At 44.7% G+C, this 24,899-nt stretch overlaps 1 protein-coding gene across 1 annotated transcript in view; it reads right to left on the minus strand.

The window, feature by feature from the left end:
• Positions 1-753: 753 nt before the first annotated feature.
• Positions 754-24,899, minus strand: part of LOC144762817 (uncharacterized) — a 61,913-nt gene continuing 37,767 nt past the window's right edge. The window contains exon 2 of the mRNA XM_078648122.1: positions 754-3,618. Coding sequence (XP_078504248.1) covers positions 1,807-2,961 — 1,155 coding nt within the window. The 5' untranslated portion in view covers positions 2,962-3,618 and the 3' untranslated portion in view covers positions 754-1,806. The remainder of the gene's footprint in view (positions 3,619-24,899) is intronic.

Here is a 24,899-nt window from a genome sequence, read left to right on the forward strand (position 1 = left end):
AAAACTAATATCTAATCAAGAACTAAAGCCTTGATATTAACTGCATCAAATAATTATAAGCAAACTGTGAATATGCCTAATATAAATGTGTGAAATGTAATTAAAAATAAAATAAAAAGTGATGTTAAAATACATCTGCACAGTATGCTCTCCAGTACGGTATAAACTATCGAACATGCTGTTTCGAATATATGCCTTGTCTAAGCAGGCATTATTGGGTTTGCTCTTGATTGCTCCTGCCTCTGCTTCCTGAATGGCTAATTGCAGACATTTTCCCTCTTGATCAGGTTGTGTAATTCGTATACTAGTGACACCTACATCCTATTCAATTTGGATTTGTTACATGTGATGTTATCAGCATCTGTCTAGCACCTTCTACCTCTACTATTGCAACAAAACTCTTTCTTAAAAATGTCACATGTCTATGAACGTCTGCCAGTGATGACATTATAAAACAGCACACAGTCTACAGGGAATTAATGTTTTCACATATCTTTTATAGTGATCATACATTTTAATAGATAACATGAGTGCTTTATGTATTATGTGAAAGTCGCTGAAGTGGCTGCTTACCCCCAAAAGTGATTTCTTATTTTAGAATTTAGAGAATAATAGTATTATTCCCACCTTCTGCTTCTCCGAGGTAAGTTTTAGAGAAATACAAGCTGACATAAAACCAGCAATAGATGGCAGAAACGCTGTGTCAGACATACTGAGCTATGTTTGGTAAAATAAGTAACATTACATTTGGTAGTAACAACACTTTTTAATAAAGAGACAAATGAGTGAATGGCATTCAATAAGTGGTTGTTTGTATTATTTATTGTAGAGATCAACAACTATGTTCATATTTAGATTTTATCCTAGGATATTTTTGACAGATGTTGTTAGTAGCATGCCTAATTTGCATGTTGTGTGTCAGCTTGTGTTGGCTCGTCTTGTTCTTGTCACTCCCCTGGAATAGATCCTCTTTACCATCCGTCTGATTGGATGACTTGGATACTTTCACTGCTCGCTATGAGGAACTACGTGTGTCTTTTTGGTTAAGCGTTCCATGGGAGTGCATGTGTTTTGGGTTTATGAATTTACAGGTTTTATCACTAATCCCGAAATCTAGCTGAAAAGATCCTTGTTAGTCCAAGCATTGTTCATAGTGTTGCTTTTACCAGAAGTATGATCAGATATGCTTGCATGTTTTTTCATGCCCTTGTTGAGAGCACTGTTTCACTCACTGAAAAGCAACTATATTTTATTTTTTAGTCCACCTTCTGCTAGTCTTCCACTATGTTTCCTAGTATTTCATGGTTTTCCCTACATGAAGAGAAGAATAGACACTTTCATAATTCTAAAAATATATATGTGTTTCTTCTTTCCTGCAAGTCGGGTCTTCGATCATCTACTTTTTATTATCTGGTAATGGAATGTCCCACTTAATTGTAATGTTACAATTTTCTGAAATGCGTTCCTCTCTCAATAACTGCACTTGTTTGTTCCTGTGTGTATCCACAGTTGGGTCACTATAATGGCCCTTACATTCTTGCCAAATTTTCACCATCTCTAGGATTATTTCAATTGTTCAATGAAGGTGTGTTTTTGCTTATGGCTGTGCAGAACTGATAATTGACTAAAGACTTTCATACATTCAGTACACTTGTATGGCTTTTACCGTGGGAGTTCTCTGATGCTTCCTTAGGTTTGAGGATTCACTGAAAGTACTTCTACACTCAATACAATAGTAAGGTTTTTTCCGTGTGTGTTCGCTGATGACTTTACATAATTGATAATTGACTAAAGCTCTTCACACATTCATTGCACTTGAATGGATTTTTCCCCTGTGTGAGTTCGCTGATGTCTGTGTAGGACTGATGACTGACTGAAGCTCTTCCCACATTCAATGCAATGGTATGGTTTTTCCCCCGTGTGTGTTAACTGATGGCACTGTAGGTCTGATAATTGACTAAAGCTCTTCCCACACTCATTACAAAGGTATGGTTTTTCCCCTGTGTGTGTTCTCAGATGTCTGAGTAGGACTGACGATTGACAAAAGCTCTTCCCGCATTCACTGCAGTAGTATGGTTTTTCCCCTGTGTGTGTTCGCTGATGTCTGAGTAGGACTGACGATTGACAAAAGCTCTTCCCACATTCACTGCACTTGAATGGTTTTACCCCTGTGTGTCGCTGATCTGTTTGAAAACATGATAACCGACTGATGCTCTTAACACACTCACTGCACCCAGAAGGCTTTTCCCCTGTGTGTGTTTGCTGACGAGTCCTTAATGTTAAGGAATGTCTAAAACCACACCCACATTTATTGCAGTGGTATGGTGTTTCGCCAGTGTGTGTTCGAAGATGTCTTTGGAGATGTGATGACTGACTGAAGCTCTTCATACATTCATTGCAGTGGTATGGCTTTTCACCTGTGTGTGCTCGCTGATGCCCTTGGAGGTGTGATAACTGACTAAAGCTCTTCATGCATTCATTACAATGGTATGGTTTTTCCCCTGTGTGTGTTTGTTGATGTCTTTGGAGGTTTGATAAGTGACTAAAGCTCTTTGCACACTCATTGCAATGGTAGGGTTTTTCCCCTGTGTAGGTTCGTTGATGTACTAAGAAGTTTGCTAACTGACTAAAGCTCTTCATACATTCATTGCAATGGTATGGTTTTTCCCCTGTGTGTGTCCGTTGATGTCTTTCGAGGTCAGATAACTGACTACAGCTCTTCATACATTCAGTGCAATTGAATTGTTTTTCTCCTGTGTACGTTTGCTGAGGGCGCTTTACTATTGATGGCAAACTAAAGCTCTCGATGCATGTGTCTGATTCTTTATTCTTGGTTAGTGTCTCTGGATTGGGTATATATTTTTCTACATCACATAACTGTGTTCCCTGAAGGGTCAACATGTCTGTTAAAGCAATTGTGTTATTCTCACACTCCCTAAATGTGTGTGCTATTTTGAACATTTGGTTTCCGATTTAACAATATAGTGCAAAGGGCAACAAATACCTCTCACACTCATATTGTGTGTAATACTTCTTTGTGGGTGATAGTGCCTTTAGAATGGCTATTGGTTTTGTACAGCTAGGGGTAAAGATTAATCTTCCTTCTGGTTTGTGCAAATTGGGACAGAAGTTTTCATTTTATTTAGCAGAACTAGACTTCCATTTAAACTTCAGTTGTCCGGCTCCGCTCCGTTGTTCTTTTTTCTGCTTCCTGTGGTTTTGCCAGAAATGGTTTACAATATACATAAAAGACTGAATAGTAGTAGTCATTTTACGAAGCAAAGCACTACTGTAAGCACATCATACCAATCCCATGATCAAAGCTTGTACTGGATACTTTTTTATACAATCGGAGTTTATCAGTGGTGTTTCCTAAATCTTCTAGAGTTCTTTTCTTGGTCTTGTGACGTGGAGGCACACAGCTCAGACTTGCACATTCAATCACTGAATAGCCCTTAACTGCTTCTTCAAAGATCTGCCAGTTAAGGTTAAGGTTCGTCTATCTATGACTGTGCTGATGTTTTTCTGAATACTGGAGCCCAGTTTTTCATTGTTCTTGCAGATTTACAGTATTGTCTTCCTTATCCATATTCATTTCAAGTATTCAAGGCTTGTTTTCTGTTGGGTGTAAAGAGATGTATAATTACTACATGCAAATGTATTGGAATGTGAATATACAATGTTTAAATGGTAGTAAAAGACATTTTGTATTTACCATCTTTGAAACTTAGTAAGGGATATTCCCCCATACACAGATATTTAACTAGAAGTTCTGTTTAGCACGACACATCTTATTGACTTCAGAAAAGGGAGGTGATTTGTCAGTGTTCACAAAGTAACTCAGTGAAGAAAATGCACTCAAGGAGCACCCACTTGCTACAGGCCCAAGTTTAGGTAGAGGCACATGATCAAGATTTTATTTAAACAAGAACAGATTGTGGAAGAAGATGGATCAGGATGTGCTGCTGTTTCTTCAGTTTCAGGAAGTGTATAACAATGGTAACTCTTCAGGAAGTACATAACAAGTATATAACAAAACTAAATCTTCCGGAAGTACAAAACAAAGGTAACTCATTGTACATTTTTTTCCAAAGCAGTGGAGCGTCGTTCTGCATGCAAATAGCAGAAGACAGGTAATGGCCTGAAAGTCAAGTGCCCGTGGTTAGCAGTGCAGGGATGACAAACTAGGTGCATAGGTACCTGAGAGGTACAAGCAGAGGAGGTGTACACAGGGGGTGCTTATGAGGTACAAACAGAAGAAGAGCAGGGTCAAGTGTTTAAGAGGTACAAATACAGGAGGTGCACAGGCAGGTTCTTGTGAGGTACAGTGAAGGTGCACAGGTAGATGCTTTTGAGGTACAAATAGAGGAGGTGCACAGGTAGATGCTTATGAGGTATAAAGAGAGGAGGTGCACAGGTAGATACGTATGAGGTACAAACAGAGGAGGTGCACAGGTAGGTGCTTATGAGGTAAAACCTAGGAGGTGCACCTGAGGTAAAAAGCTGAGGCGGTGCACAGGTAGATGCTTATGATGTATAAAGAGCGGAGGAGCACAGGTAGGTTCCTGTGAAGTACAGAGGCAAAGCACAGGTAGGTGCGTATGAGGTACAAACAGATGAGATGCACAGGTAGGTTCTTGTGAGGTACAGAAGAGGTGCACAGGCAGGTGCTTATGAGGTACAAACAGATGAGGTGCACAGGCAGGTGCTTATGAAGTACAAACAGAAGAGGTGCACAGGCAGGTGCTTATGAGGTAAAAGCAGATGAGGTGCACAGGTAGGTGCTTATGAAGGACACACAGAAGAGGTGCACAGGCAGGTGCATGTTTCTTTCTGGGTCTGCTTCTCTCTGCACTAGGTGGAATAAAGTTTTTCAAAGAATCCTCTTCCTGCGGCCTCACATGGTCGCTTGCTGAGTGAGTGTTACCACTTGACCATTCACCTGAGAGCAGCAAAGCCTCATAAAAATCAACATCTGGAGACTGCCTGCCTCAAGGGGGTGAACCAGGTGAGGGCCCAGGTGTCTGACAAAATGAGCTTCGAGACAAAAGCATCCTAAAATCACTCCCGTTCTCAAGGCGTTCCCACCAGAGATCTAAGGGATATTTTGCAATCAGTCCACAATATCAAGTTCTGACTCCCTTTTCAACTCCTCTGGTTATACACCTGCCTCTCGGGCAGGTACCTCCGTCAGGCCCTTGGTGGACTGTGTGTCCGATGTCTTTTTAGTGTCAGAAAGTCTGCATTTTAACATCTCAGTGCAACTGTGAGTTGGAGTTATAATGCCACAACTGTTGCATTTTTTTTGCTTCTTTGCTTAGCTCCTGTCACCGATGCTCATGAAATGTTAAGAGTCGATTTTGCTACTGATTCAACTCTGATGTTTCCAGTGACTGAAGCTCTTTACTCGATTGATTTTTTTAAATGTTGTTTCCAATGGGCACCATCAGCGAGTAGGGCTGGCTGCAAGCATGGGAGGCTTAAATGAGATCCAGAGAGACATGATAAGGCACCCGATTTAGCCTTCTGTAATCAAGCGTTCCAACCGGTTCTGGGAAACGCAGTCTTTTTGTGACTGCATTTAATTCGGCTGGCGTAAGAATAAGGCAAGGAAAGTAATGCATAATGTGCTGCTCTCTGCATTTAATAAAGTGGTCACTTTCTGACACTGCACTTTGGAAACTCTAAACTCGGAGCATGCTTACAACATACCTCTTGCAAAGTGTATATTGGGGTGAGAACATAATCAGAGGGCAGAAAAGAAAGGAGTGAGAAAATGCAGAAGGGAGGAAAAGATGAAAATAGCCCAGCCTAGCGCTGGGATGCCTGAGGGTAGTTAGGCGCTTGACAAATGCCTAATTATTAAAAGCAAGGGGTCAGCCTTAGAAAAAAATGAAATGAAGAACTTCGTTTAGAGCCCCTCTTGAACTCTAATTTCATCACTTTCAGGGAGGGAGCGGGTCCGATATGAACTGGTAGCGGGTACCAAATATTCATTGCATTGCCAGACGAGGGTCTATTGTCCATAGATGTCTGTCAAATGAGGCAACTTGACATAAGGACTGACTTCCTTGAGTTCTGTTCTTGCTCGATAGCCCGGGCCTTCACTTAAATGCATCAGATCGTATCACTGCATTTATTAAAAGTGATAGTTCTCAAATATGATCTTAGAACAAACTTCATGCCTTCGCCACCCTGACAACAATACCATTAGCAAATTAAGAGTATAGACAGTTGTCTTGTGCACCATCTATGTGACCTGGGTTATTATTATACATGGAAAAAAATATCACTTCTTAAATCAAACAAAGATGTTTTGTACGGTGTTCATCCTGAACTCATGAATTTCAAGTTGCTCTCATATATGTGATAATGAAGTAAAAGGAGTGAAAGTGAAATTAAACTTGCCTAGGGTAATACAATTTGGTCAAGCGGGGAAGCCAAGATTGATCCCATGTTTTCTAATTTCAGACTAACAAATTAGCAAGTAGGTGGCTATGTCTTTAGCTCTCTCATTTTACATCACAGGTTAGTGCTATGTCTTTAGTACTTGGGGCTAATGTTTAGGTGTGGGTGACGGACAAAAGGCTCAGTTTGTTTTCGCCTGAGGATCCAAGCCCACCTCTATCACATGCTGGCAACTAAGCAGAGAAAAGTGTTGTTTCAAGATTCATAACTTTCTCACTAAACCATATTTTAATGAGTGGACTACGAAACTGGGTGTTCTCTCCTTAGAGGCCAAATGTCACAAAAGTGGCAGAATCCGTGCTAAATGGAATAATGCAGCTCACTTTAGTGCAAAGAATGTATCAAACCTGCACACTTGCTAATGTAACTGGATCGCAAAACACATTAATGGTAACAGAGGCAACATTAAAAGGCGAAAGCCCCCTGATTGTTTCCTTTCCAGGTATACATATACGTTTATCAAAGATACAGTGCCCATGTAAACCATACCAGGAGTGTTAGTAAGCACACACCTAATAATAAAAGATAGCTTCGATAAATTCAGAGCAGCTTACGAAGGTGTAGCTTCTGCACATTCTATTATCAGTACTACAGTGCCACAGCAATGATAGTGGTGGCCATGACTAGTTACGAATGCCCAAAAATTACTCTCCTGTAGTAAGTCCAGCACCTACTCCCATCACAATATCAAATTTCCAGCATCTAGACGCTTTTAGGTATTAGTCTGTGCTTTATAAATAAATAAATATGCCTTGTGTGTCATATCCTAATCCATTTTGGCCCACTACCAGCATTCAAGTAGAATAACTATATATTGGGCTTGATTCTTGCTCTTGATTTCTATGGGTGTGGCAGCACAAGACTGCCCTTGTTGGAGCAGTCATAAAATACTTGCAGTGCCTTGTGGAAATGAAAGCAGTTCATACCTTTCATTCAGATGATGGCCTTGCTTTCTCCAATAAGGAATGTACGTATGCTATATCTGCTTTGGGGGTAATTTCTATCTGGATTGTGGTAAAGTGAGCCAATTGTAGCAAGACTCGATAGCTAGCGCCCTGTATTCATGATTGTTGTGGTTTCATAGACTTTACCAGGTTAAGTGAGAACTAAATAATTTGCCTAGAGTAAAAGGCCTGTAAAGTTTTGTTTGACTTATCTATGTTTGTTCATGACCTCGCTCTCCCTAGAAAACAAGGTGAGTTTAAATCTGATTTGGTAGACAACATTAACATTTTGAAGAGATTGCAATCACTCCAACAAATGTAAGAAATTAAACACAAGCTTACCAACATCAAAAATATCAAATATAAAAACAAAGCTGCTGACCGGTAACTCTGAAAAGTGGTAAACCTAGAGCAAGAATGGGTTCCAAACAAAGAGACATTTGGACTATCCTATAGGCCATCTAAGCCAGTCCTTGAAGTAAAGACAACGAGGAAGGTGCTAATCAATCCCTTAAAAGAAACACTTTGTGGCTATTTATGTTCTGCTCTGTCCATTATGGAGTACTTTGTTACATTGTGACTCACTTACAACATTATCGAAGCTCCAAGTAATGCTCATTTCTATTTAGGAAAGTCAACTTTGGAAAAACTAAGCAATTTGTCAGACCACTGATTATACATGTATTCCACCCTTTATTTAGAACTACGAGGAAAGCCTGCTGGTCCCAAGACACAAAAGCAAAACAAGCAAAGATAATATGTCTGTCCTTGGCAGGCTGGTGTGATGGTTAGAATGTTGTTATTATTTCAATCATGTGGCAACAAAATAAAAATTAAAAAGAGAACATTTGCCTCTAGCTAACCCTGGCCACCCTATAAAACATGTATCATTAAAGACAAGCTCAGAACTAATGATACAAATCAATATTTTCCTTGGACCCTGAAAGTCACTTCGTTAGCAACAGATGGCTGCAGATGCACAACTTTACATCTACTGTACTGTTCATGTACTGAATAATTTCACTAAAATTACAAATATGCATCCATGGATAGTGAAAAGCAAAGCTCTGATAAAATTCATAATATATCTACCCGTACCTGTAGCTTTCAATTCTGGAGGCTTTTTATCCTCAACAGAAAGGATTTTGGGCTGTTGTGTTCAAGGTCCAGTTTTATTATCAAACTGCCTAACACTGCTTGCTTTGAGGACCTCATGTTTAGAAATAAAGGCACACTTGGAGAATGACTATTAGATAGTAGAGGAATTTCCTTTCAGAGCTCCAAGGAAAATGATGCCTAATCAGACCCGTAAGAACCTCGCAGCTAACCCTAAAAAGAGCAAATGCCTTCCATCAGCCAGGCTAGCTTGAATCCAGTGGCAAAGTGAGTAAGGGACCTACGTCTGGGCATACCCTGCCAACTTAGGGCGAACAAAGCGATACCAAAGAGATGATGGACTCTTCAGACACTCACCCCCAGTCACAGATCTGGGTTGAATCCATCAGTTGGCAGGGTATGCCTAGACGTGGGTCCCTTGCTCACTTTGCCACTGGATTCAAGATAGCCTGGCAAAGGAGGGCTGTTAGCCCAAAACCTGTCCTCGGAAGCTTGTTTCCGGTCCAGGGTGGACCTGGCTTGGCAGTTCGGTCTGGGCTGTTCCCATGAGGCACAGGGTCAAGACTGATTTGCATATGGCTGGGTCTGAACTGGGGTGGCAGAGTAGGCTAAAGAACAATGATGGATTCAGCCCAGATCTGTGACTGTGGGTGAGTGTCTGAAAAGTTTCAGCGCTCCGTCCATCATCTCCTTGAGTTTGCTCTGTTAAGGATACAGAGGTGTTTAAAAATGCCAACAACTTTACCAAAGGAAAAACATCCATACATGTGCTACTAAAGGGAAACCGAAACAAGCACTCAGAATTATTGCAATTAATTTCTTTCCATTACACTCACTGCACTTTCAAGAAGAAAGTCACAGACAGCGCAATATACTCTGCACTTGCAAGAACCATAACTTAGGCAGCTGCCTCTGAGCAACTAACCAAAAACACACACAAGCCGCTAACAGCTTGTGCAGAGGAGAGGAGCAAAGTGAAGCAGGGAAGGGGATGAGGAGAGCAGGGTATGGAGAAAGCAAGCATGAGCAGTGTAGGATCTTGGAGTGGCACAGGAGGAAAACATGAGGAGCGGGTAGAGGGCATCCTGCGATCACATCAGGTCTAAACACAAAGGACACACTAAAGTAACAAGCATTGAAAATGCAATAGGACTTGCCTTTGATTAAGTTAAAGCCATTTGCTTTGCTAATGGTATTGTATAGCTAAGCAAATGGCTTTAACTTAATAAAAGGCGAGACCTATTGCATTTGTAATGCTTGTTACAGGCTGCTGTAAAGACTAGTAGGGCTGCCACTACAATGGTAGGTTAGTGAGACCCAGTTAAGTTGTAGCCCATGGATAAATGTACAGATTACTTTTTATGGCTGTCTTTGGCTCACCAGCTAACCCATCAATATAGCACACTCTCCTTTTATGTAAAAGGGTGTATATCGGAATTTATTTCAAATGTCAATGATATATGGGTGCGTCATACTGTAAAGGATTTTTAAGAAGGTTTTATAGAACCTTTGTATATTTGAATCAGAATTAATTGTTAATAAATTTGGGTTTATATATATTTTTTATTGTTTTAGAAATTGCGTGGCTACTCAACTATTTTAAAGACTGAAGAAATTAAATGGTATGCACTTTTATGTATTTTTAAGGTGAAATAAAGTTTGATTTTGATTTGACTGTGTCTGATTGCATATGAAGATGTCTTATTAGAGGCAGAATAAATGAGTGACGGTGTCTGATTAGAATCAATAAAGTAAGCCTACTGGCTTTAAAATGAAGATAAACATGGCCATGCATGCAGTTGTCTGTTTCAGAGGAGGGATTGCTCTGTTAAGACACCATTTTACCCTAGGTTATCGAGTTGTCACCATCAGGGGACAGTGATACTGATATCTAATAACAGGTGGGACGGAGGCAGTAAACAAATGTGGGATCACTCTGCTTCACCACCCAGCAGGTTTGCCCCTAGGCATCCTGGTAAATGCAGTTCGCCAAGTGTGTGTACTTGCAAAGTCTCTCAAGTGAGGCAGTGTCATGCCTCATGTGTCCAATATCAAGACGAGCAGAGAAGCTAACCTCACACCACCCAACATCTGAATGTGGCTCCTGAAAAAAGCTGCGTTTCGACAATTGCAGCACTTTAATGGGTGCCAAGCCCTTATCACCCCAGATAAACATGCCTGTGTCCCGGACGCCGAACTGCTGGTTAACATACCTGAAGTATCGGTAATATAATATTGTTGATTTTGGCGACCAACAGAGTAAACAAAAAAGCAAAAAAAAACAGGCACAGGTTCTCCCATATTAATCACAGACACTAAAGCTAAACCTTGCATCCTTTGTCCTTTAACATTGCCTTATCAACTTACATACCAAGTCAGCAGCAAATTCACGAGGTTCATGAGTACAGTAAAGAAGGCAGTGGTTTCTGCAAACAAACAAGAGGTGCACCTCCAAGGCACATGCTTTCCACGTCATGAAAGAGTACTGATCCGCTCTTCAACAATCGACTTACGGTATCTCTGCGGCAGTCATTAAGATAGATCATGAGACTGGCACCATCCCTGCTGACTGCAACCAGGCTGTCCTGGTGGGCACCAAATCCAGACAGGCCGAAGTCATGCAGACAGAAGGCAATGGGAAGAATGACGTCAGCAACGGGCATCATATTTAGTATACAATTCTCCGCCCATTTTACACTTGGGGGTTCCCTGGTCTATCGACCACCTGGACCAGCTAAGGACTTTCTCAAGTCCTGTGGGGACGCTCTGGCTGAGCGTGCTCTGCGCTTCTCCAAATATGTGTTTCTTGGTGATGTGAATATCCACCTCGATCACCCTGAGGCACCTGACTCCTCAATCCTTTTGGATGCTTTCCATTTGGCCAATCTCTCCCAAAGAGTCCTGTTTCCCACTCATCTTGGAGGTCACACCCTTGACATCATTAGGGCTAACTTCCCTCTATCGGTGAAGAGACCGAGGCCGGTTGCATGGTCCGACCATTTTCCTATCTTCTTTTCTTGGGCCATAACTAATCTTTTTCCTCTGGCTCACTGCCATCGCCCCCCTGCCTTTGGGAGATTGGACTCAACGGCGTTGGGTGCCTCGTTGGCAGCCTCCCGCCCCACCCTCACAGGTGACCTGGAAAATAACATAGTCCAGTTTGACAATTGGATTACCTGCGCACTGTTGTCTTCGTCTGGCCCCTGTAAGTCTAAATTTAGTAGAGAGTCCCCCTCTAAGCCTTGGTTTTCCCCCAAACTGGCTACTCTGAAACACGATTGCAAGATAGCTGAGAGAGCTTGGTGGGCTGGGGGCGATTGCCTAGTCGATAGAAATCATCTCAGAGCTAAACAAAGACTGTACTATACTGCCATTGGGGAGGCCAAAGGCCAGTACTTCGCTAGGCGTATTGATCGAGCCAAGAATAATTCAAAAGAGATTTTCTCTATTGTTCAAAGATTTTTGGCACCTAGCGCACAGGCGGCTACTTCCCCGGTTTCTGATACGTCGTGTAACTCCTTAGCGTCTGTTTTTTAAGACAAAATAACCAGTATCCAAGATTCACTTTCCGCCTTTCCGGGGAATCCCGATGTGGTGCTCTCTTCACCGGTGAGGATGGCCGAGCCACTCTCTACCTTCTTGGAATTCAGGCCGATTGATCTGGCCAGCTCACATAAGTTAGTGAAGGCCTTCAAGTCAGGCTCTCCGAAGGATCCTTGTGCTGCTAGGCACTTATCGGAACTGGCTGATACCCTTAACATTGAAGTGAACTTTATGATCAATAAATCACTTTGCACGGCTTGTGTACCGATGGCATGGAAATATGCCTTGATTCTCCCCTTAATAAAGAAACCTTCTCTGGACCCCTCACTACCAGCAAATTACCCTCCCATCTCGTTGCTTCCTAGTCTAGCGAAAGTCTGCGAAAAGGCTGTTACTTTCCAACTTACCAACTTTGTGGAGGACGAAAATAGGCTGCATCCGCCTCAGTCGGGTTTCCGTGCTGCCCATAGCACTGAATCAGTGCTGCTGGAGGTCACTGAGGCTATTAGGGCATGTTTGGATGCCGGCGGGAGAGCAGCATTGGTTATGCTTGATCTCTCGGCGGCATTCGATACTGTCCCGCATGCCCTGCTTCTCAATCGGCTTTCCGCCATTGGCATCTCTGGCAGTGCCTTACTATAGATCAGTTCCTTTTTGGAGGGCCCACAGCAGCAAGTCTGGCTCCCACCGTGTGCCTCTGGGGTCTTGCCTGTGACTACTGGCGTGCCGCAAGGGTCATCACTTAGCCCCCTTTTGTTTAACATCTATGTGACTCCGCTGGTGGTTCTGGCGGAGTCACTGGGGGCTAAGGGCTTACGCTGATGACACATGTTGGACTTGGCCCTTCTGGCAAGTTCACCCCTAATCTTTTTTGCTTTTAGTATGTGATCTGTGGTAGTGATTTTGGGTCTCTGCGCACTTTTTCCCTGTGTCCCAGAGTAAAGTGCGTGCGTGTAGTGAGGCTGGCCTGCCCTCCCATAGGATTGCATTGGGAATGTGTGTGACCATGTTAGTTCCTGATGTGTGGGGAGTGCAGGCTCGAGTTTGGTATGTGCGAATTCGTGAGAATGAACGCTGCGCAATGGTATGTGCGGCGTGTATGTGTCTAGTGGGGAAGTGCCACTTCTAGACATTGATGTGTGTGTGCAGTGAGGGTGCTGGAGCTGGCTGGCAAGCCTGGCTCCAGGAAGTCTGGATGGGTCTGCCCAGGAGTGAGTGGAGAGATCAGCCTGAGTGATGTGAGGGAGGGGTGCACCTGGTTCCTCAATGGGGCTGGGCTTTCCCCACACAATGCTGGCTCCGCCCCCTGTGGTACGTCTAACGACCCTAGCCTTCCTAGTGAATGAAAGGGGTGGTTGAGCCATCATGGGTGCTCCAAAACCAGCTGCGACTGGTTTCTCCCCCACCCTGCACCTACAAACAAAGGATTTTAGAGTATAAGAAGGGGCTGTGTCCCCTTACAATTGGTTCTGTTCCAGGATCCTGCCAGAGGGTGCTGCTGCTGTACCTGGGGCCAGGAGGACCGCCACGTGGATTGTCTCCTTGCCTGGAGACCCAGTGAGCTGGCTCTGGGCCCAGCCTTGCCCCCCTGCCTGCTTTAAAGAACTTTGCTGGACTTTGTGCTCTCTTTAGCGCGGGGAGCGCTTTACTTTCTCTGCTAGCGCTGGGAGCGCTTTGCTTGCTGTGCAGGTGCCCACCCTGCTTGTGGTTGCTTTTGCCGGTGCCCACCCAGCGTTTGACCCGAGTGTTCAATTGCCGATTTCGGCGCGGCTGCCCACGCCGCATATTCACCCTCTATTTATCTGCAGCTCTGCCGGGTCCCCACCCCGGTTTATTATCCCGCACCTGGTGCCCGCCGTGACGTGCTGTTTCCCCCTCTCCGGGCCGCCGCGCTGCCTGCGACGACCCGGAAGTATTGTTGCCCAAACCGGAAGTCCCGCCCCGTAGCCGTAGAGCTAGAAGGGTCCGGCCGCGTCGGATCCCTGGAGAGCCCCGACGCGGAAGGAAAGCGGCTGGGAGTGCAGACGGGGCTCCGGTGGTGAAGAGGAGCCCCGCGCTGACTGAGAGAGAGAGACGCCGCAGGGACCCAGCGCGACGTCAGAGGCCGGTGAGTGTAACCGGGCAAAGGGAGAGGCTCAGGGGCATCGTTTGTTGTGAGCCCTGCAAGGCTCCACCACCGGCCGCATTCTTGCCGAGGGCCTAGCAAGGTTCTAGGAGGCATTTTCTGATTCACTGAGAGCCCAGAGAGGCTCAAGGCGCCCCCAGTGTCCACGGGTCCCCTGTGAGGGACCCCACCGCTCCCACCTTGCCCACATTGTTGGTCAGAGCCACGGAGGCTCCGGGTGCCATTTTGCTTTACGAGCCCAGAGAGGCTCGAGTGCCAGTTCTTTGCTACGAGCCCAGAGAGGCTCACAGCCCACATTATTTGTGCTAGAGCCCTGCGAGAGGCTCAGGATACCATTTTGCTTCACGAGCCCAGAGAGGCTCGAGGGCCAATTCATTGTTCGAGAGACCAGAGAGGCTCTTAAGTGCCAGTCTATTTGTTTTGTGAGCCCTGAGAGGCTCTTGAGGGGACACCATCAGTTGGTTAGAGCCCCGTGGCTCCCACGCTGTATTTCGCCCCACCATTGTTCTTGAGCCCACGAGGCTCCAACGTTGGCCCATCATTGCTTTACAACTGTCCAGCACTTAGTGGACAGTTGCCACGTTTAGGTCTGTGTTCTTTGCTGCCTGCGCAGCCGCCCTGACAATTTGGACTAAGGGCATTTCAGCCCTTGCGAGGCCAGTTGGCCTGGGGGACAGTTCTAGTGTTGTGCTATGTGCACCCTGCGCATTTATGGTTTACTTGCTTATGTGATTCCTGCGCAAATGTTCTACCTGCACCTCTGAATATGCTTTTAATGCCTCATGTGCAAGGTGTTTTATGTTTCTTCCCCTTTGCTAAAAGTGACCTGCTTAGAGGATTGTTTATGTTTTATTACCTTTGCTAAATGTGACTTGCTTAGGTGATTATTTTATGTTTCTTCCCCTTTGCGAAAAGTGACCTGCTTAGAGGATTGTTTATGTTTTATTACCTTTGCTAAATGTGACTTGCTTAGGTGATTATTTTATGTTTCTTCCCCTTTGCTAAAAGTGACCTTCTTAGAGGATTGTTTATGTTTTATTACCTTTGCTAAATGTGACTTGCTTAGGTGATTATTTTATGTTTCTTCCCCTTTGCGAAAAGTGACCTGCTTAGAGGATTGTTTATATTTTATTACCTTTGCTAAATGTGACTTGCTTAGGTGATTGTTCTATGTTTCTTCCCCTTTGCTAAAAGTGACCTTCTTAGAGGATTGTTTATGTTTTATTACCTTTGCTAAATGTGACTTGCTTAGGTGATTGTTTATGTTCCTATAGGTCCTGATCATAAGGTCCTAGTTCCCTGCGTGATTTTCCTACAGTGGTTAGGGTTGCGTAGGAGGTATTTACCCTTTACCAGTAGTTACTGGTTGTGTGCTACATTTACTATTTTGGTGCTACAGTCATTACATGTTTTATTTATTTATTTATTTCATTTATTAAGCGCTCTATCACCTGATGGCATCCTGGCGCTGAGAAGCTCGGAGGTATGTAACAAGGGAAAAAAAAAGACAGGAAGGCACGGGCAGTTGGTACAAACGGCAGCAGTTACACTCTGGGAAAGAGCCAGGTTTTTAACCTCCTTCTAAATGGTAAGAGTTGGCTGATCTGTCTTAGTTCCAGGGGAAGACCGTTCCAAAGTCTGGCCGCAGCAACCGTAAAAGTTCTGCCACCAGTTCTGACTTTCCTAAAGCTGGCCACCTTAACCAATCTGGCTGAAGCAGAACGGAGGTCTCTAGCTGGGACGTACCACATAAATTTCCTCTGAAACACAACCGGGCCCATCCCATGCAGAGCTTTAAACACGAGACAAAGGGACTTGAACTTTACTCTCTGTCCTACCGGCAGCCAGTGAAGCTCTGCAAGGGCTCTAGAGGATGAGGAACGCTTCGGCCAGCCCAGAGCAAGCTTAGCTGCGACAGACTGAACTCTCAAAAGTCTGTCCATCAGGACCTTGGGGGATTCAAGCAGAAGGGCATTACAGTAGTCCAGTCTACTCAAGACTGAACTCTGTACCACTAGTGCCCGTGCTTGAGGAGGTAGTAAGGGGAGAATTTTGCGTAGAGACCTAATGATCGCCACGCAACTTCCCACCGTTTTGGTTACTTGGGCCTCCATAGTCAGTTTATTATTAAACATAATGCCTAAGTTACGAACCTTCTCCACTGGTCTCACTACAGTTGACATATCACTAGGCCAGAAATTGCTCGGCAGCGCTGAAGGAATCCTGTCCACAGGACAGAAGAGGACCGCCGTCTTACCGGCATTAAATTGTAGTGAATTATCTTTCAACCATTGAGCCGTGTCACGCAGGCAGCAATGAAACTCCTCAATAGATACAGAATGTTCACCCTCCAGAGAAAAAATGAGCTGCGTGACGTCGGCATAGTTAGTGATGTTAATACCATGCTCTTTGACAACCGCGATCAAGGGTTTCATATAAATATTGAAGAGTATTGGGCTGATAGCCGAGCCCTGAGGTACACCATGAGAGATGGTAATCTGTTCGGACCGATATGGAGGAGGGGACACCGCCTGAGTTCGACCCGAGAGAAAGGAATTCACCCATTGCAGGGCGCAGCCCTTCACTCCCACCTCCTCCAGCCTGCTCATCAGAGTTCCATGGTTGACCGTGTCGAATGCGGCAGACAGGTCAAGCAGGATAAGAACCGCTGCCTGATTCCTGTCTGCACGCGACCGAAGTTCGTCCAACACGGCCACCAGGGCCGACTCTGTGCCATGGGCAGGACGAAAGCCGAATTGCACATCATCCAGCAATTTGTGCTGCTCCAGGTAGCTATAGAGGGTTACACTAACCACTTTCTCCGTGATCTTAGCCGGGAAGGTGAGGTACTGGGTTTAATGAACTCTAATCTCCTATTTGATTCGTGGTCAGGCAAAGGGAGGAAAAGAATGAGAGGAAACAGTAGGAGGAGGTATGGGCGATGTAGTGGGAGCAAATGTCACATGAAAAGAGAATAAAACATAGCTTATCAAAAAGACCATTACGCTAAATAGCATAAAAATACACATTATTATAAAAAATTTCTTTCTCATTGTTTTCAAAAGTCTCCGCTTAAAGTTCATTGGTTTGGCAGTTCTCTCCACATCAGGAAACTCCATCCTCTCTAAGGTGCTGCCCGCGGCGGTAGGTTGTTTCTGCTAAAGGATGCTTCCGTCAGTCTAGGGTTACTCCCTTGGACCAACTGGAACCAGCGACCTATTGTCGTCAGCTGCACCCAAAAGTCTTTAATCAACCGCGACCCTAGCAGCGGAACCCAGATGGCGGTTCAAGAAAAACAAAAAATAAGCAAGTTACCTAGATGGGAGAATCTGCACTTTCAAAAATAGGATTTGGGGAAAAAAACGTATTTTATTAGTCCACAGGTTTTTCTCTCGGATCATAAAATAAATCACTTTTACTTTTAGTCTGTTTTTCTTGGTCGCAAATTGTAGCGTCTTTTCCCGGGTGCTGTCTGGTCCAGAAATAGTAGCTCAGGTTCCACAGAGTTCAATTGTTCTGATGGCGGCGTAGTTTCTTGAAAAATGTTCCCACTCTTACAATCACGTTTAGCTTCTTTTACACGTTCATCAGTTGTGCGCTCTGAGTCAGTGCCTCCTTTTCGGACCCCTTGGTCATGTGGCAGAGGGAAGGGTATCTTCTTACAATGGATCCCGTGGACCCAATTGGCCTTCCCCTCCACTTTAACAGTCGACCTTGTGGACAGGAGGACGAGGTGAGGCCCGGTCCATCTGGGCTGGTCGTTTCTTGTCCTCTGGAAATTGCGGACCAACACCCAGGAACCGGGGTCAATGGAGTGACCTGGTGTCTCAGAGACCGGAGGCAAGGTGTTGTGGACCTGTTGATATAAAACACGCAATTTAGCCGTCAATTCATACAAATAGTCAAGCAAAATGGGGTGTTGCAGCTCACTATGGAGATGAGAGAGCAGATGGAGAGCTCATCTTTGACACCCAGCTCTCCATGGAGTTGCAGGTTAATAGAACGGTGGCCACCTGTTGGGGTGTCATTAAGACCCTGAAAAAGATCGTGCACTATTTGTCCCCACAGGCACGGAAACAGGTGGTGATTGCCCTTGTCGGCTCAAGGCTTGACTACTGTAATTCAGTATATGCCGGGGCCAACAAGGGCTTGCTTCAGCGTTTGCAGGTCATACAGAACGCCGCAGCGAGGTTTGCTCTCGCTTTGCCTTGGTTGGCATCTATGACCCTTGCGAGGAAGAGCCTCCACTGGCTCCCCATCCCCTCCAGGATCACCTTTAAACTTCTTTGCCTTACTTATAAGGCTCTAATTGCAGGCTCGGCTGATGCCCTCGGTTCACTACTCACCAGATATGTTCCGAGAAGATGTTTACGATCCAGCGATCTTAATCAACTGGTGATTCCCAGAGCCAAGAAGGCTAGATGGGGGAGTAAAGCTTTTTCCATACTGGCACCTCTGATGTGGAATTCCCTTCCCCTTGAAATTAAACTACTTCCTTCCCTCGACCTCTTCAGGAAGTCACTGAAAACTTGGCTCTTCATTAAGGCATACCAGTAGGCTTTGTTTCTGTCTGCTAACAGCTTTTATTTGGTTTAGGCGCCTTGACGCCCATTGGGCATAGTTGCGCATGACAAATGACATTTCATTCATTCATTCATTCACTAAACTTCGTGGGCCTAGGCACTCCCCATATGTTGGCTGGCCGACCAAAGATTATTTCATAGGGGCTGAGTTTCATTCGCGAATGCACAGTCATTCTGGTGGATAGGAGTGCTAAGGGTAGAGCGTCGGGCCATTTAAGACCCGTGCTCGCTTGGATTTTGGCCAATTTAAGTTTAAGCGTGCCATTGTAACATTCCACTAATCCAGCTGATTGGGGGTGATTTGCAGCGTGGAACTTCTGCCTAATGCCTAGCCCTTCACACACTCTTTTCATCACACAACCCACAAATTCACTTCCGTTGTCCGACCAGACCATTCTAGGCATTCCGAACCTGGGGAAGAACTCTTTCACAAGGGCTTTCGCTGTGGACAAGGCAGTATTGTCCCTTGGGGGATAGGCTTCTACCCATCTTGAGAAGGCACAAACAACCACGAGCACATATTTTAAGTTGTTGCACCTCTCCATGTGTATGAAATCTAGCTGCAAAACCATACTGGCACCTCTGATGTGGAATTCCCTTCCCCTTGAAATTAAACTACTTCCTTCCCTCGACCTCTTCAGGAAGTCACTGAAAACTTGGCTCTTCATTAAGGCATACCAGTAGGCTTTGTTTCTGTCTGCTAACAGCTTTTATTTGGTTTAGGCGCCTTGACGCCCATTGGGCATAGTTGCGCATGACAAATGACATTTCATTCATTCATTCATTCACTAAACTTCGTGGGCCTAGGCACTCCCCATATGTTGGCTGGCCGACCAAAGATTATTTCATAGGGGCTGAGTTTCATTCGCGAATGCACAGTCATTCTGGTGGATAGGAGTGCTAAGGGTAGAGCGTCGGGCCATTTAAGACCCGTGCTCGCTTGGATTTTGGCCAATTTAAGTTTAAGCGTGCCATTGTAACATTCCACTAATCCAGCTGATTGGGGGTGATTTGCAGCGTGGAACTTCTGCCTAATGCCTAGCCCTTCACACACTCTTTTCATCACACAACCCACAAATTCACTTCCGTTGTCCGACCAGACCATTCTAGGCATTCCGAACCTGGGGAAGAACTCTTTCACAAGGGCTTTCGCTGTGGACAAGGCAGTATTGTCCCTTGGGGGATAGGCTTCTACCCATCTTGAGAAGGCACAAACAACCACGAGCACATATTTTAAGTTGTTGCACCTCTCCATGTGTATGAAATCTAGCTGCAAAACCTCGAACGGATACGTAGGAGGTGCAAAATGACCAGCTGGAGTTGGGGTTCCCCTACCAGGATTGTGCTTCAGACATACCATGCAATTCTTGACAACATTCTCTGCACACTTGGGAATCCCTGAATTCTTCCACACTGGGGCCAACGACTCGCAAATCCCTTTCGCGCTGATATGGGCCATCCCATGAGCCATTGTAACCACTGCAGGCACATATGCATCGGGTAACAACCATCTCTGTTGCTCTGTCGATTCAATCCAACAACCATTTGCATCCATCCTCCCTGTACTTTCTCTCCACATGCTTAACTCTTACTCCGTGGCCTCAGCTTGGATGGACTTCACACTTTCTATCGTGTCTTCACATATTCCAACATCACCAGTCCATCTTTCTGGGCTCGCGACATACATTCGGCTCATCATATTCTTTGCCGTTTCCTTAGCAGTTCCATCAGCAAATGCATTTCCACGACCAACATCATCAATCACTTTCTTGTGTGCACTACACTTCATGATCGCTACTTTCAGGGGCAACGTCAGTGATTCAAGAAGCTCATTCACCAACTGACCATGCTGAATCTTAGCTCCATGCGAAGTCAGGAACCCACGTTCTCTCCACAATCGTCCAAAACTGTGAGCCACTCCAAAGGCATACTGGCTGTCGGTATAGACAGTCACTTTCATTCCTTTGGATAACACACATGCTCTCGTTAGTGCCACGAGTTCAGCGGCTTGAGCTGAACCATGTGGTATTCGCGCAGTTTCAACGATTGTGTGCAAAGTTGTGACAGCATACGCTGTAGTCACGTTACCATTTGGGAGTTTAAAGCAGGAACCATCCACCCATAATGTACCATCACACTCAGCAAGAGGAGTGTCGAATAAATCAACTCTCCCTTTTGTCTCTTCCTCTGTTCTGAGGAAACAATCGTGCTGTTCCGAAGCATCCGATTCCTCAGTAATTGGTAACAATGTGGCTATGTTCAAGGTACTGCATCTTTGGATGTGCACATGGCTCGCTAGTAGCGTCAATTCATAACTGGACAGTCGAGCACTAGTTAAGTGCTGTGTCTTGGTCCTATTTAACAATGTGTCTACTGCATGTGGGACCATCACGATTAGTGTATTATTCATTACTAGACCTGCAGACTGTCGAATAGAAACAGCTGCTGCTGCTGTGGCCCTTAAACAACTTGGCAATGCTCGTGCTACCGGATCCAAAGTTGACGAAAAATAGGCGCATGGCCGCTGTCTATCTCCGTATAACTGAGTCAGCACGGACAATGCACAGCCCTCCTTCTCGTGGACATATAATGTGAAAGGCTTACTGTAGTTGGGGTTACCTAACACAGGGGCGGAACATAATGCTGTGCGTAATTCGAGAAAACTTTTCTGACACTCATCGGACCAAGGAATGGGATTGGGTGTATTTGTACACGTTAGTGCCAATAAGGGTTTGGCTAATAACGAAAAATTTGGAATCCACTGTCTACAGTACGATGTAATGCCCAAGAAAGCGCGTACTTCTCTCTGCGTTCTTGGCACATTCAATTTAGCTATTGCCTGAATTCTTTCTGGGGTCAGTTTCCTCCCCTCCTTCGATAAGAGATGACCTAAGTAGGTCACTTCTTGTCGGCAATATTGAAGCTTGGAAAGTGACACCTTGTGATGTAGATCACATAGATGGCGCAGTAATTCCAACGTGGCCATTTTACATATTTTCTCAGTATCTGCAGCTATGAGCAAATCGTCCACGTACTGTACGAGAGTGGAACCTTTGGGCAAAACCATTGTGTCAAGCTGACTTTTCAGAGCTTGACTGTATATTGAGGGGCTTTCACAGTAGCCTTGAGGAGCGCGTTTTAAGCGGAAACTGCGACCACCGAAACTAAAGGAAAAAATATCCCTGCTTTCCCCAGCAATCGGGATACTGAAGAAAGCATTCTTCAGGTCAATCACCGAAAACCAGGATGCGGATGCTGGAATCATCGTCAATAATGTTGTAATGTCGGGGACAACTGGGAATTGTGGTACCACTATCTTATTTACTTCCCTAGATCGATCACAAATCTATACACAGGTGGCTGAGAAGGGTAAGTTCGTTTTAAAACAGGCAGAACAGGACTATTGCAAACATTGCCTCATGTTTCTTCAATCACGTCTTTCTCGATTAACTCGTAAACAATCGCTAGCAAAGCTTTTTCGCCTTCATTGGATATTCGGTATTGGGGAATTCGTGGCATTTTGACATTCGGTTTCAATGTTACAATATACGGTGGAATTTCTAAAAGACCTACATCATTCGGACCAGTAGCCCAAAGAATATCTGGAAGAAGTGCCAATTCTGCTGGAAGTGCGTTTCTCGACAAATACATGGGAGAAACCACTTTCTTACCTAAAGTAAGTTGTACTCCTGAGGGAGAACAGTACAGAGTCGCATACAATCTTTTTAGCAAATCTAATCCTAGCAAATTTTCACCACAACCTGTTGTCAAAATAAGGGGTGCTTCGAATTCACAAGGACCAACAGAAAGAGATAAAGGGTCAGAAATCGGATTTCTAACCGGGGCGCCAGAAAAACCTACGGAAACGTTCATTTCGCCAGACAAAGGTGCGCCAGGGAGTTTGGAGTGCATAATAGAACTCTTTGTAGCACCAGTATCCAACAGAAAAGGTTCTGACACACCCGATGTAATCACCTCAACGTAAGGTCCACTCTGATCTACTGGAACTGAAACAACTCCCTCTCCTTGTCTAAGGCTGTCCTAGCAATCATTACTCTCCCACTGCTCATTTTCTGTGTAATACTCATCAACGTAGTATTGAGCTGTCCTGTCAGATACGTTATTTTGCTGATCAAACCTGTTCATAGAGTTTTGTGGTGGAAGGGGACGTGCGTCCTGAGGGGCGTTTCCACGCCCTCTACCTCTAGGCGCTTGCTGACTACCACGACCTCTTACGCCAGAAAATCCATTTGCCCGTTGTGGCAGGGCAGGACAGTCATATTTGTAATGACCCTCTTGTTTGCAGTATAAACACTGGTTGGGACCTACGCGGTTTTCATTGTAATCGAATCTCTGCAAGTTTCTCTGAGGCTGCTGAAAAGTATTCTGGTTCTGATTCGGACCATTATTATTTCTGTTACCACCACCACGTGGCGGATAGGCTTGCTGTAGCAAAACCTTCGTTTTGAGTTCTCTAGCTTTCTTCTCTACTTTATCTTTCTCATCCTTATCTCTATTCTCGTAGTACTGTGCGGTAGCTAATATCTGGGCTGAAGATGAGACTGCCCAAGAACTTTCTGAATCTTTTAATTTCCTACACAAGTCTGGAAGTAGATTGTGCACAAATTTATTGACAAACAATCTCTGACCACCTTCTGTGGTCATATCTTGACCGCTGTGGTCAATGAATGTTTCTTCAAATCTGGTGAAGAAATCTGAAACAGTTTCTTCTTTCTTTTGCTTGCATGCAGATAACTTATCCCAATTTACGCGTATTGCAGGCATTATTGTTTTCATGTAATCTACTATCCTACCAGGTAGTTCCGCTATCAGAGGCTCAGGCTTGGCACCACCAACTTGTCGTGCATCTGCAGCAGTAATATTAGCCCACGTGTCACCTAATTCCTGGTCATGATCTACATGACGAATTTTTCCCCATAAAGGCTGTGGAACAACGTTCCCGAATAACATATCGATATCGGCCAAATTCATTATACATGACCCAGCAGTTTGCGACAATTCTTTATAGTACCCTGCAGGATTTTTACGCGGATCTGGTAGTGTTTGTTTGAGTGCTAAAACTTCAGCTCGCTTCCATGGAACATGTACCCATACGCGGTGAAAGTGGGGCAGGACAGGTGGGACAGCTGTCGCGTCACCCTCTCTCCATTGTGGGGGAACTTCTCTCATAGGGTATTGTCGTGCCTTTTTCCTACTAGATGCACTATATTCCGATGGTGACCCAGAACTACTTCCCTTACTTCGATATGATAATAGCATTTCAACTGCTTTTTCCACATCGGAACCTACAATCATACCCTCTCCAAACTTAAATCGTACACGACACATTTCTAACGGGATGCATTCTTGATCATTGTCTTTTAAATCCTCGCCAAGAAAGACACACATTTGTTCGAACACATATCTCTGTGTCGCTGTTTCCCATTGATGGAAAACTTCCATGACAGACTGTAAATCATATTTTGCAGTGTCCATGACCCATTTCCGAGCTAAACCATTCAGGGAATCTCTCTCTTGATAATCAGGCAGTTGACTTCGCAACTGTCTTCGTCCTATGTTAGGGGTCGTAGCAGGCGACCCAAAAAGGGGTAGAAGAAGATTAGTAACAGTGCTGGCCATTTTCTGCCGAAGGGAAGGTGAAACTGAAGGAAAAACAGATGAAAAAACGGGGTGAGATAAGGCTGTGGTAGAGATGGCTGAAGAGGTAGGAGGAATAATAGATGTGGTACTAGGCAAAATCATAGAGGGGGCATTAGGAGATGTAGAAAATACAGTAGGCAAAATCGTAGAAAACACAGGTGAAACAGAAGTGGTCGGTGGGCCTGGAGGAGGCTGCACCGAAGAAGTAGGAGCCAGCTGAAGAACAGCTGGTGGGTGCTGTGGAAGAGCCAGAGGCGCAGCTTGTGCAACTAAAGGTTGCGGGGGTGCTGTAGCATTCTGCGCATAGGGGGGTGGTGAAGTTAATAATTGCGACATTAATTGGTCTTTTTCACGCACTTTTGCTGCCTCTTGCTGAAGAGACGGCAAAACTGGATAACACTTATCTATTGCCATTTTACGTTGCCTGTGCAACTGCTCATTTATCTGCTCTTCCTCATT

This window comes from Lissotriton helveticus, chromosome 1_1 (genome assembly GCF_964261635.1).
Source record: "Lissotriton helveticus chromosome 1_1, aLisHel1.1, whole genome shotgun sequence".
Lineage (NCBI taxonomy): Eukaryota > Metazoa > Chordata > Amphibia > Caudata > Salamandridae > Lissotriton > Lissotriton helveticus.